The following is a 13209-nucleotide window of genomic DNA, read 5'->3' on the forward strand; positions in this document are numbered from 1 at the left end:
CCTGTGTGGAGAAACGGAAGCTTTTGGACCAGAAGGCGTGGCACAGCTGTAAGCTCGGCACGCCTGAGGTTTCTGTGGTGGCCATGGAAATTCTGTGCCACGGAGGGTGCCAGGGAGAAAGCTGCATATGCAGAGCTGGAGACACTCCCTAGGAGTGTCTCTCTGGAGATGTCTCTAGGAGTGTCTCTCTGGTGTCTCCACTCTGGAGACACTCTCCTGGAGACACTCCCTAGGAGCATGTGTGTGCTCTGCTCTTGCCTCCGCCTCTTCGGGGAGCTGGAGGTGGCTTCTCTGAGCCATGGCCTTTCCTCCTTCACCTCTGGGCCAGGCACAGATAGAAGGAAAGAGCCCAAGCTCAGTGCTTTTCATCTGACGCCAGACCCAACAGACAGCAGGGTGGCCTGCCTCAGAAGCTCTGCCTGTTTCCCAGAAGGAGCACTGCCCAGAAGGGGCAGAAAAGCCTTCCTGTGGTCTGGGAGGTGGCCTGCTGAGGTCTGGAGCCCAAAGGCAAACTCACCACTTGCTCCATCCTTGCCTCTTAGCCCCGTGAGTTCCTCTGCCGGGGGGACGTAGCGAGACCTGGGCCGGCGCTGCAGAGACACAGCGTCTCGACCCAGCTCTCCCAGTGGCTTGGCAGCAACTGCCCCCCTGTGCCCTTTCCCATATGAGGAGCAAAAAGCTTGGCCTTCTCTGGGAAGCACTTTGAGATGGGTGGCTGAAGAGCCCCCCGCAAGGGCATCTCCACCCTTTTTGTCTTAGAAGGCTTGGGCTGTCGGGGATCTCAGTCCCGTCTGCTTTTGCATGGCAGGGTGGTTGCCGTGGAACTGCTAGAGGTCAACGTGAGGCAGTCCTTCTCTGCCATCCGTACGCTGATGGCCAGGGCCCTGGGCCTGCAGGACTGTGAACTGTGCAGTGACAGGCAGCGCATGCTGCAGACAAAGCTCCGAGGGACAATCGAAGAGAGCAGCTATTGCCTCCTCAATGACATTTTCCTCGTCGAGGTGAGAGCGAGAGGCCTCTCTGGCCCTGGAGAAGGCCTTCTCCTGAGCTTTTCTGGGTCAGACGTTGTGAGGGCGTGCTGCTGGGAGTGCCTTAGCTCAGGGGTGGGAATCGCGGGGGTCGTACCACACGTTTCCCATTCTGGGGCCCGGGGGGCTCCCTGTCTGTGTTGAGTTCATGTCCCACGCTGCATCCGGCAGTGGCCGGTGCCTTGTTCAGCGGGTGCTGAACAAGGTGGAAGTGGCATTGGAGAGAGGCTGTTGCTGACCTCGTGCTGAGGTCACCGCTATGTGAGCGGTCTGCTCCAGGCAGCCCAAGATTCCCGCAGCCTGAGAACCAGCTCTTCAGCCCACCCCCAAGCCCCAGCTCTGCCAGAGACCCTCAGCAGAGGGCCTCTGCTTTAGGCTGCAGGTGAAGGCCCCACCGTGGCCCTTTGCACTTGTGCTGGGGAGAGGTAAGGCGCTGAGGCCAGCAGAGGTGGTTTGCGCTGCGGTCTTGCTTGGTGGGTAGGTGTGTGCCTAGCCCCGGAGTGATGTTTCTCCCTGACTTGCTTTTCTGGCCAGTTTCCCGTTTCGGACGAGGTTCGCGAGATGTGCGAAACTCAAAGAAAAACGGAATTGCACACGACTTTGGCAAAAGTGCTAGAGAAGGTGAGCATTTCTCCTTCCTTCCTCCTGGGTCAGAGAAGGAAAACAAGCCTGCCGGCTGCGGGCTCTGTACCACAGCAGTGTGAGCGGGCGGGAGGACCACGCCTCTGGGTCATTGCCATTCAGGGCCTGAGAAACCCCCCACCCCCCACCTCCCCACCGCAGCCCCACAAACACACCCAATAACTTTCCTCCCATCAGGTGTGCCCTGGAGGAGAAACAATGTCTTCTGCATTCCCTTGCCCAAGCTCCCTCCTTCTGCAGGGCAAGTGATGTTAGGTGTGACCTTAAAGTCTCAAACAAATGAAGTCAGCATCTAAGCAGGGAAGTGGTTGGGGAGAGACTTCAGAGCATCCTCTCAAGAGACAGAGGCTAAATCTCCTCCCCTGGAAGACACTGGAGAAGCCACTGGATTCCCCTCAGAACAACCTGCTTTTTTTTCAGACCATTGGAGGAGAATTTGGCATATTTGTCATCGACAATGCCCATTTCATCGACTCTGCCTCCTGGAGTATCATGTCACCCGTGCTCCGAAACGTCTCCCTCTTCATGGTCGTGAGCTTAGCTCCGGGCTACGCAAGAACAGAGAGCTTTTGGAAAGCCGCAGCAGGCAGCACAAGGTCCCAGAAAATCACCTGTCTTCATCTGGACAAGCTGAAACCTTCAGCTGTGGTGCAGAAAGCCTGCCAGGACCTTGGAGTGGACACCATCTCCAGGGATCTAGCAAGGTAAGTTGGAGGCAGGGGAGCTCTTCCTGAGGGCTTGAACCTATGGAAGGGAACATGGAAGGGAACCAGCCCCCCGGGAAAGGGAGCACAGGGCCGCTAGAAGCATCAGTGACTCTAGCGAGTACTGGACGTGGGTTGCTTGTTACGCCTCACCCTGGCAGGCGTGAGCTGAGAGTGGGCAACTGCCTAGAGATGGAGCGTGGGAAGTGTCCGCCCTTCGCTGTTGCACAGGGAAGAAGGGAGGAAGAGTCCCGAGCCCAAGCGTGGCTGGGGTGTGAAAAGGCCTTGGTCTAGGTGGCCAGGCTGTGGGGGAGATTCCCTGGGGCAGAGGTCTGCCCTGCTGCCAGAGAGGGTCGAGGCTCCTGAGGAGAGGAAAGGCAGGGCTCGCTGCTCTGTGCTTTGGGCATTGACCACAATTCTTTTCCCATGGACTTCAGCGAAGGCTGGAGGTTCAGGGGGGCCCAAAAGCCCAAGCCAGCGGGAGGACCATCCCTTTCAAAAGTGAGGTGTAGCTCTGGCGAAGATGCTGGCTACCCTGATATGCCCGAGTGGCTCGCCGCCCACCTGAACCATGTTTCACCTTACTTTCCCTGTGCTGGCCACTGCCGGGTCTGCTCCTGTCCAGGTTCCTGATCCAAAGGAGCTCGGGGATCCCATATTACTGCGAGGAGCTGCTGCGCTGCCTTCGTTGCAACAACATGCTCTTGTTCCGCACCCGGAGGCACGGTGAAAAAGTAGAGGACAACTGGGAGAGCCTGATCAGTAAGCACCTTTGCTGCTGACTAGCGAGTTGCTGTGGCGCATTCTCCACAGCACAGTCTTGCGCCGTCATTCCCCCATGGATCTGGGCAGAGTCAGATCCTGCAGCAGTGCAGGACTTGGTCTGGCGGAGGTGTGGGCTCCTGCATGCCTTGTTTTGGGCCAGCCAAAGCAGGGGCTAGCGAGTTCTGGTGGCTTGGAGAGGCCTAAATTCTTAGGGTGGGGGGTGGGGGGCTAAAACACAGGGGAAATCGTTCCGAAGCACGTGTGTTTCTTAGGCATTCTGATGGGCGCGTAATTTACCTTGGCCAAACACCGGCTCACTTGAGAACAAACCCCAGCTTGAGGGGAGGGACGGGCCTGGGAAACTTGAATCCAAAACCATAAATCTCCACAAGGGTGCTGGTAACGGAAGAAAACGGTGGTAATGCCACCGAGAGGGCAATGCCAGCCAGAGTGCCGTGGCCTTGGGAACAGCCAGGACTGACGCTACATTTTGCATGATCAGCGGCAACTTCCCTGGCTGTGGAGGTAGCACTGGCAAAGGCAGCAGTGCTGCTGCTTTCTGTCCCGGGGCGTTCAGTCGCCCCCTGGGAAGTCTGGAAGCTTTGACTGTTTGGGAAAGCTGGTCTGAAGGCAGAACGTCTTGGGGAGGGCTATGCAAAGAAACGCTTGCAGTGGGAACTGTTTTGCTCTGCTTCATGGCCACGTGATTAAGCGCAGGCAGGTCAGGGTGCCCGCACTGGCCCACGTAAGGTGGGACTTGTCCCATCTCAGGTGAATTTTGAAAGGTTTGCAAGCTGCAAGTCACTTTGCAAATGGCCTTATTTGTGCTCTCCTGCTCCACCCAGCTTCTGCAGTCGAGGCTTCACCCCTGGCAGCAACCTCGAGCTCGGGCGCGGGGAATGAGGGCAGGGTCTGCTTCATCAGACCAGATGCGAACCTGGAGAGCGCCGTGCTGCCTGCCACCTTGAAAGGTGAGGGGCCGAGCGCCGCTCTGCCGGCTCGCGGCTGTGCTGGGGCCCCTTCCCGGGGCATCGGCTAGAGGGAGGCTGGTCATCTGCGTGCTGCAGAGTCACCCTCTCAGCTTGGGGGCTCTGCTGGGAAGTGGCTCCGGTCCAACTAGAAACAGGCCTGGGGCTGCGGGCAGCCTACTGGGCATGGACCAGCTGTGAGCCTGCTGGCTGCTTTCCAGCAGCAGGTAGGCGAGAAAAGGTTCTTGGTGCAACAGTAGAATGACTCCCTTTTCTCACCGAAACAAATCCGCTGCTGGGAAAAATCTTTGACTTGCCTCTGATTCAACTTTGAACAGGGCTTCTACCTCGCTATTCTAAGTTCCCCAGCTAACGCTGGTCTCAAGGCACTTAATCCAAACCAAATCCTTTTTTTTTTCTGTGGCTTGGCACGGAAATCCCCCCGAAGCCAGGGGACCTGGATGGGGGAACCGTCAATGAGTGTCCCTCCTCTCTAGCCAGAGCCATTTGTATGAGCCCTGAAGAAACGTCATGCCAAAGCATGCCTGCTATGAAGTTGCTTTGTCCAAAAAAACAAAAAGGAAGAAGACCACAAGAAAGGAATAGTTTCATCTGGCCAAGTTAAGACAACCGTTGTGGGGAGCTCTGAGTCCGCCTCTGAGCTGCAGTGGGGAAAGTTCTCTGTCCTCTGTGTGCACGGTTGGGCCAAAACCTACTCCAGATCTGGTAGGGCGTATCATGGGATGCATGAACCTGCTGGATCCTGCCCTGCTCAGCCTTGGTGGGGGGGCGTTTGTTTGAGCGTCTCGCTTTTCCGCAGGCCTTGTGGCCTACGATTCCAACAGGAGCGGAGCCACTCTGAAGATGCCTCCCCTGGGTTGCGATTGCCCAGCAGGTGCAGTCCCAAGGAGAGGAGGCCAAAGCCTACCCCATTTCATGTGTTGAAACTTTCCAGCCTGTCCAGCCTGAGCATGGGGAACAGGCAAGAGAGAGATGTGGTGCTTCTTTTTGACAGAGATTGTGCTGGCTCAGCTGGACCGGATCAAGCTGCTGAAGCAGATGGTTTTGAAGTTTGCAGCTGTCATCGGGCCAGTGTTTACCACCCAGCTGCTGTCACACATCCTTCCCGCTGGCATCAAGCACAAGATGAATTGCTTGTTGGACATGCTGGTGAGGGGCAACATCCTTAAGTGGCTGAAAAACCCAGAGGTGCCAGAAGATGTCCAAGGTCCTCCCAAGGGGCCAGCCACCTCTCTGCAGGCAGAGAGCGGTAAGTGGTAGCAGTAAGGTGGACAAGGGAGCTCCCAGCTGTGTCCCAGCGGGGCTCCCCAGGGCATGGTGCGCTTCCCCCTGGTGATGGGTGGTGGGAGCTCAGGCAGGCACGGCCGTTTGGGATGGGTTGTTCAGAGATCTTACAAGTCACTCTCAAAGCACAACAGCTTTGCGCTGGAGGGAAGTTCCCACCAGCCATCCCAAGTGCCTCTGCTCCCCTGCCTCCAAGCGCTGCTCGTAGCGCAGGTGTGGGAGGACATGTGGAATCCCTGACATCCTCTCCCAGCTGCCTGCAGCATCCAGATCAAAGATGCCCTCCAGAGTGCCCCGGGGCCTTCAAAAGGCTTTTATTCAGCTTTGATTCCCCTGTGGCACAGCAGGGGAAGCTCAGGAGGCTGGGGACTGCCTTGCCAGGAGCGGGGAGAAAGCACTGGCCAGGGCTTGCTTCGGCTGGCGGCACTATCCCTAGCTCCTGCTTGGAGCGCAGCTGAGCACTGTGTCCCCAGGGCTGTGCTAGCGTCAGCAAGGCAAGCCGGGCCCTTTTGCCCCGTGCTGCAAGGCTTGGTGTGCAGCAGCGCTGGTTCGCCGCCAAGGATGCGCACCAAGGCATGACTTTTGTGCCCCGGCTGGGATGGCCCTGAGCCCTGGTCCCAGCTTGGGCTGATGCCAAAGCCCTTTGCCTTGCAGGTGTGGGGCGTCCCTCTCCGAGCAAGAAGACCGTGGAGCGGCAGTCTGGCGTCCTGGCCTTCTGTGTTCTGCTGCTGCGGGAGGCTGCCTATGAGCTGTGGCCCGAGAGTCAGCGGGTCGCCTTGCACCGCAAGTGTGCCGCTTTCCTGGAGCGGTACGCACACAAATGCAAGAGCTGCAGCCAAGGGGACTTTGTTGCCTTCCACCGCTTCGCCGTCCCCAGCACCCAGGACGGAGGGAGCTGTCAGGCCCCTGCTGACCAGGACGACTCGCGCAGCTGGGAGGCCTTGGTGCTCGCAGGAGAAGAGCTGAAGAGGGATAGGACCCACGCCGCTGAGGGTATGCTGTGCACCATGCTCCGCAGCCCGGGCTCTCCAGGAGGCCAGGGGTGTGTGCTGGGGATCGGGTGGGAGTAGATCTGCTAGGGATGAGCCCGGGAGGTGAGGACGACCACTGCAGACTTTCCTCAGTGTGTTGGGACTCTTGCAAGGATCCTTGCAAGCCCACTGGGAAAGGGAGAGCAGCTCTTAGCCCGGGGTATGTGAGGAGGTATCTAACCCCCTGTTTCCTTTCCAGATGCTGCAGATGCTCTGCAGCAGCAGCAGCAGGCTTTCATGGAGGAGGATTTTGGGTGAGCAGACAAGGTTTTGATTATTTTTGAAGCCAGTGAGTTCCAGGTCTCCAGAGGAGCAAAGGAAGCACCGGCATTTGGCTGCCGGTTGTGACGCTAGCTTAGGGCTTTCTGTGGGGTGGGAGCTGGGAGGAGATGGCCATGGAGTTAAGAGAGTGCTTGAGGAAGCCCGTGGGCTCAGAGGGATGGTCACACTACACTGGCGAGCCCTTGCTTTCCAGTTCCTACAGAGTAGCGCTGCAAAAGCTGCAGGGGAAAAGCCGCCACAGGGACTCGGGTGGTTTGCCTGTGGGAGGTGACAGAAAGCCCAGCTTGTCTTTTTCTTCCTACCTACAAAGCACCTGTTTGAGTCCTGCCTGCCCGTGGCCTCGTGCTCTGCTTTGAACAAAGGGCTTCTGATGCAGTCTCTGTGGGGAGAAAGACCAGGATAGGTGACGCCCGTGTATTCTTTGCTCTCTTCTTCCCCTGGGAACTGTCCTCTGACTAGTGTGGCATGGCGGTTTCTGGCAAGGAGCGAACAGACAACTGAGCTGCCCAGCAAGACCGACGGGAAGCACAACGGCGCACGCTCATGTGAATGCAAAGCCATCGTGGAATCGGTGCTTGTGCCTTTGGCTCGCCACTACACGGCAATGGGCGATGCTGCCAGACCCTTTTACTACCTTCTGGAGTGTGCGGCTGCCTACCTGCATGTCTCCAACAGCTACATGGTGAGTTGCCCTGCTTGCCAGCACCCACTGTGCACGGAGTCCTCTCAGTCGCCTGGCTCTGGGCAGGACAACTTCCCCGTTGCAATAGGGCATGCCTTCGCGGGGTCTCGGAAGGGAAACGTTGGGGTCAGATGCTGACTTTTTCCTCCGGTTTGCCTCTTCTGCGGCAAGAGACACAGGGCACTGTGCCCTTAGCACGAGGGGTGTTAGGAGGGAGGCGGTCTGAAGGATGACTGGTGCCTGTGCTCTGAGCCAGCGTGACTGTGTTTGAGCGGGCAGCACCAGGGGGAGAGACAGGCCCTCTTCAGACAGATGCCAGAGGCAACGGGGGAGGACGAAGCTGGCCATGGGCTCTGCACCCACGCTCACCTGCTCTCTGTGTGCTTGCGCAAAGGCTCTCGTGAAGCTGAACGAAGCAGAGGTCCTGAGGAACTCGGTGGAGGAGAAAGCGAATGTGATAGCCCGCTTTGAAGAGGCCACCTTCTTCAGCCTCAAAGGGGAGGTAAAGAGACGGGGAGGTCTGGAGGGATCTCCTGGGGGATGGAGCTGGATGCCTTCCCCAGTTGCAGAGGACATCGCTGGCATGTCCAGCCGCTGGCAGATTCCTGCAGTCTCTTAGGCAACTAGTCCATATCGGGATGTTTCCCTTTTCCTGTGCAGGTCTGCTGTCATCTGGGACGCATGAAGCTGGCAAAGAAAATGATCAGGGAGGCTTTGAGCCTGCTCAAAAGGCAGTTCCCCCGGACCTCCGTTGGAGCCTTTGTGGAGTCTCAGGCGGAAGAGTTGCAGTGTGCCGCTTATGTTGCCAGAAGAGCATCCTCCCTTCCGCAGGAGGCCCGGTAAGAAGCAGAACTGAGAACCCAGGGGAGGAAGAGCCATTTCCTACCTCATCCCAGGCATCCGGGCCCAGACCTGCCTACACTTGAGGCCACACCTAACCTGGCGCATAGGCCTCAGCAGGACCGAGGCATTAAGGAGCGATGTGCGGGTAGAACAGGGAACGGCAGAGCCCCACACTGTCCCCCTCCCTCCCTCCCTCCCTCCCTCCCTCCCTCCCCGTGCAGCCCTGGGAACAAAGCACGCCTTTGGGTAAAAAGCAGCTTGCAGCTGGGGATGTGTCTCTAGCACGTGTTGGCTGCGGCAGGGGGTTGGTGGTAGCTGGGAGCAGAGAGCTGTAAACAGGGAGTGGAGGCTGAAGAGGGGCAGGGGTCTGGAGGCAGGACCAGAAGGACATGGGGAAGGAGCAGGAGGTGGAGGTGAGGTGTGAGAATGAGGAAGCTCAGAGGGCGATACCCCTTTTCCTGCCGGTTCCCGGCTTTGCTTGGCTCCCCTGGGGCTGTACTGCCAACACGCCCTCTCGAGCGGTCAGCTTCCCCCGGCAGCACTTCTTTGTTTGCCCCCTTCCGCTCCGGCAGCCCTCCCTCCATCAGCTCCCTTTCCTCCGAGGAGGTGTAACTGGCTTGTCTGCCGCCCTGCTTTCCCCTGGCCCTGTCCGATTTCACACTGTACAGCCAGAGCCTCTGGGCCCAGCAGTTTCTCTTGTGTGGCAGGAAGAAGAGGCTAGCCTGGCTGCTGCGGCAGAGCTGCTGCCTTTCCTTACTGGAGCACCTCTTCAGCCTGGAAGGTACTTCCAGCGGACGGATGTTCTCCCGCCTGGCAGCGCGCATGAAGGCCAACACGGACAGGGCAGCGGACTGCTATCAGGCAGCAGAGTCCCGCCACAGATAGACCTAAAACAGAAGGGTGGAAATGAAGTTATCTAATTAAACATCTCTTTATTATGACCTCTGTTGTCGAGCCTTTCTTTCTGAGGCACGGAAAGATACACTATCTTATTGTTTCTCTTGAGGGCTACTGTTGCTCCATCAGCAATGGCTACAGCTCTCTCGCAGACCCTGGTGCAAACACACGATTGAAGACACTTCTGATTTCGGGTCACATTAAAAGCAGAGGCCCTCTAAAACCCTAGCCCTCTCTGTTGCTCTTGTTCCTCACCACCCACGGATGGTCAGCCGGCTACTGCTGCTCCCTATCTTTCCCCAGCTAAAGGGGAGCAGAAACCTGTTTAAAAAGGCACGGGTGACAGGCAAAGCCCCAGATGCCCAGGGGACTTTGGACAGCTATCTCCAAAGCTTTTGCCTTGTCTGAACCCGTCAGGGGACTCAAAACAACACACCCTTCTGCCTAGCATTGCCCCCAAGTCAGCATCTGCAGCAAAACTCTACAAACCATTATGGTGTATAAGCAGCGCTGCAGACACTGGGGAAAAATGGGGGGACTCGGCACGCAGGTAGGTCATACGTCCGCTCCTCCTTCCCTTCCAGCTGGCAGCACTCCTTCTAGCAGCAGAACTCCTTAGGCTCCTCCCCTCTGCCTGCCTACCAATGGCTTTGCCATGAGAAGGGTTTGCGTCTGGAGGTTATCTTCTGCGCTTCGCACGCAGGCACCTGGCAGACTTCAAAACTGTGGGCATAGCTACAGGTGTGCTGGCTGAGATGGGCAGGAGCTCACTGGCGAAATGCAGCTCAGTTAGGGACCTGCAGAATGGCAGGGGCTTCATTCAAGGAGCTTCCAGTCACCTGCAGGAGCTCTGCATATGCAGCTTTCTCCCTGGCACCCTCCGTGGCACAGAATTTCCATGGCCACCACAGAAACCTCAGGCGTGCCGAGCTTACAGCTGTGCCACGCCTTCTGGTCCAAAAGCTTCCGTTTCTCCACACAGGCGTTAAGCAGGACTGGGGTCCCTCTGGCTGCACGTAATGGCATCCCTGCTGCCAGCTGGGACCGTCAGTATGTGTGGCATCTACCTCCATGGCCACTTGTGCCTTCAGCTAGGAAGGCTGTGGCTGTGCCACAAACGATTGCCTTCCGCCTTACGTTTCTGTCTTACAGGGTGTGAATTTGGATGTCCAGCCGGCTGCTTGAACGTTGCAGATTTTCACCGGCACTGGCATGCACTGCCCTCCTCAGACTAGCTCCTTGCAAACTCCACCATCTTTTCCATCCTTTCCAAATGGTATCTATATTGCGAACAGACACCTGCAAAGAAATACCTGAGTGTAACAAAAAGGTTTGGTGGAAAAAATAAAATAGAACAAACATATGTATTTGTCTGTAGCCGTTCTTCTTCTTCCTCCCTCTTTTTCCTCTCCCCTATTCTTTCTTCTTTAATCTCTACTCGGCTTTAATTTCTACTCTTTCTTTAATCTCTACTCGGCAACGAGTGGCTGAGTGGGACTAATGTATCTGGCATTTCATGTGACCCTGGAGCTCCCTATCAGTGCTGTTTAGGGGGGTCTCCCACCAGCGCAGCACAACTGAAGGCCAGCCCAGGTTAGTCCTGATGCAGTAGGTGGGAAGTGCTGGTTTTGGCTGGGGAGGGACTGTGACCTGGACGCTCTCACAACCAAGAGCATTCAGTTCCCCTGTTTGCGAGTCATGGGTGGGTTTTGTCAAGAGAGTCACAAGACAGAAAACAAAACTCGTTGGTTTTTCGTTAAACTCATCTCTGAAAATGAGGCTTGGCAGCATGTAAGCCTTTCACCTGTGGCACTGGGGCGTTTCCCTCTCCTGCAGAGTGCAGTACTTGGGAAAGCTGCATCCCTGCCACGTACACCCATTGCCAGTCAGTTCCCGAATCTCCACACTAGTGCCTTTGCTCATTCTGTGTGAGTGTGCAAGGGAGAGAAATTGAGGGGTGAGCGTATTTTGGGAGGCAGCGCTGCCTATCAGTGCAGGGGTGCTCAGGGCAGCAGTTGGGCAGACTGGGTGATACGGGGTCCTTCAGCGTGGAAGGAGGAGCGCTGGGAGGGGGTGCTCGCAAAGCCCAGCAAGGCAGCCTATGATGATGTAGAAAGCCTTTTCTGCCGGCCTCCTCTACCCTTCAGATGCAGCTGCAGAGCAGAATTGTGCTAAGACTAGCTTTGTCGTCGGGCTCTTGTGTCATCTGCCTTGCTCTCAGAAGATCCTCGCAGGTCAGACTCCACGTCGGCCTTAACAGGATCCGCTGTATTCAACCAGAACACGTTTAGATGTTTTCCAAAGGCGTTCTTCCCCCTTTTAGTCTGCAAAGCTTAACCTCTTTCTTTTTCCATTGCCGGACTATATCCTTGATTATTTTTTTTTTAATTCTTCCTACTTTGTTGAGTGCTCCAGACCTTTGAAAATGCCATTTTCCAAGACAATAAATGAGTCGTTCAGCATTTTAAAAAAAGCAAGAAGCACTTTTTGTATTGTCCCTCCAATATATAACTCTGGTGTGACTTTAGTTCAAACTACGTCTCTGTCTTTCAAAGCTGAAAAGGATGCCTAGCGAGAGGTATACATTCCTTTTGCTTTCTGCAATAGGAAAACAGTTAAGGAAAACAAGGCCTGCCTTGTAAAACAAGCCCCCTGGATGACAGTCTTGCAGCTTGCAAAGTCCAGCTGGATCTTCCTGGAAGGGGAGCCTGTGGATTCTTGACAGCCCATCAGTTAGTGTGACTGGTGAGGTTTGTTTCTTGCCATTGTCTCCATGTTTGCTTTGTCAGGTGTGTGTCTCTGCCTGTTTTGGTTTCTGGCTTCCCCCTTTTGCCTTGGCAAATTTCAGGAGTCGCTGAACACGGAACTTTGAGCTTAGTTTGGTTTTGTGTGCTGGGTGCCTAATCCTTTCCAAAAGAGGTTTTTCATACTCTCCTGAAAACTTTCAATGTAAGGGCAAATCTGTCCATTAACTTCTCAACTCTTTTTAACAGAAAGGAGTGAAAAAGAGAAGCTTTGCGTGCTGATTTTCTAAAGATGGTGTGGCTATGGTCTTTCTTGCCTTAAGTATATAGGGCATGAGAGAGGGCAAAAAAAGTGTGCCCTTGGAAATTATGCATCTCGAGAACTTGCTGAAAGAGCTATGTGGGACAGAAATCTTTTCTGCTCAAACTCCTGTTAAGGGCAAAAAGGGAACAGACCTTCTATGTGAAGTCAGGACTCTTCTTATTACTATAACTGAAATGTGAATCCAAATGGAAGAAATGTTATTAGTCCAGGTCCAGTTCTTAAAGAAAGATAAACTACAAGACTACTGCTATTACAGAAGGAGTCTCAGGAATACAGGTTCAAAGCACAAGTCCTGTTCTCTACCTGTTTTCCTCTGCTCTTATTCTCACTCTCCCACTGCCCTTCTGGTCCTAAGGGCAATGAAGCGTGTTCCTCAAGCAGAAAGTGGGGAGCTACAGGCAGTTGTCAGAGTCCCAAGGTCTTCCCTGGGAGGAGTGTGGCAATGATGGGGTTTCTTTTGTCTTCTTTTTTTTTTAATTCCCTTCCCCCACCCCCTCCTTCCCAATCTAGATGTCTGACCACCTTTTACGTTTATTTTCTGAGTAGAGCTACTTACAGTGATGGAAAAATCAAAGCCCCGCCAAAGCCCCGTGCTGGAAACCAAGGGCCTGGTATCACAGTAGTTTTTGGTGCACGTTCTCTCTTGTCTCTCTTCTGTTCTGCTGTCTTTAGGCTTGCAGCACCTGTGGGTAAGGGTTGCCCTGCAAGGCCTTGTAGACTGCTTTCCAAATGATGATGTTGTGTGTGTTGGTTTGGGGTTTTCTCTTCCCCAAAGACAGCGAGGTAAATTTCAGAAGATGCTCTCTTTTTCTTCTGAGGATGGCATAGTGATAATCTGATTATGAAATCAGAAAGATTTCATAATCCATGCGGACTGCTGAAGGCCTCAATGGATGGTGAGGGCTACAAGAAGTCAGAGGCTCGGCAGGTGCAGGAGTGACCTGAGTTGTAGAAGGCACAGTGGGAAGATGAGGGCTGGTGTGGGAAGCTGCA

General features: G+C 55.3%; 1 protein-coding gene across 1 annotated transcript; it reads left to right on the plus strand.

Annotated features, from left to right (window-relative positions):
- The first annotated feature begins 237 nt into the window (after nucleotides 1-237).
- On the plus strand, nucleotides 238-10382 carry LOC142418831 (adenylate cyclase type 10-like). The gene is made up of 15 exons (XM_075521210.1): nucleotides 238-470; nucleotides 809-1001; nucleotides 1563-1649; nucleotides 2091-2374; nucleotides 3000-3136; nucleotides 3994-4110; nucleotides 5123-5377; nucleotides 6067-6412; nucleotides 7185-7407; nucleotides 7802-7909; nucleotides 8068-8246; nucleotides 8958-9119; nucleotides 9596-9697; nucleotides 9851-9981; nucleotides 10300-10382. Exons 1-15 carry the CDS (start codon nucleotides 238-240, stop codon nucleotides 10380-10382), a joined length of 2640 nt encoding a protein of 879 aa, XP_075377325.1.
- Nucleotides 10383-13209: the final 2827 nt, after the last annotated feature.

This window comes from Mycteria americana, chromosome 19, assembly GCF_035582795.1.
Source record: "Mycteria americana isolate JAX WOST 10 ecotype Jacksonville Zoo and Gardens chromosome 19, USCA_MyAme_1.0, whole genome shotgun sequence".
Lineage (NCBI taxonomy): Eukaryota > Metazoa > Chordata > Aves > Ciconiiformes > Ciconiidae > Mycteria > Mycteria americana.

Coding starts and splice junctions, on each gene's coding strand:
- LOC142418831 (XM_075521210.1), top strand. CDS start 238: ATGTGTGTGCTCTGCTCTTGCCTCCGCCTCTTCGGGGAGCTGGAGGTG. Junction 3,137..3,993: donor CAACTGGGAGAGCCTGATCA/GTAAGCACCTTT, acceptor CAGCTTCTGCAG/TCGAGGCTTCACCCCTGGCA. Junction 9,982..10,299: donor CTTCATTCAAGGAGCTTCCA/GTCACCTGCAGG, acceptor TCTGTCTTACAG/GGTGTGAATTTGGATGTCCA.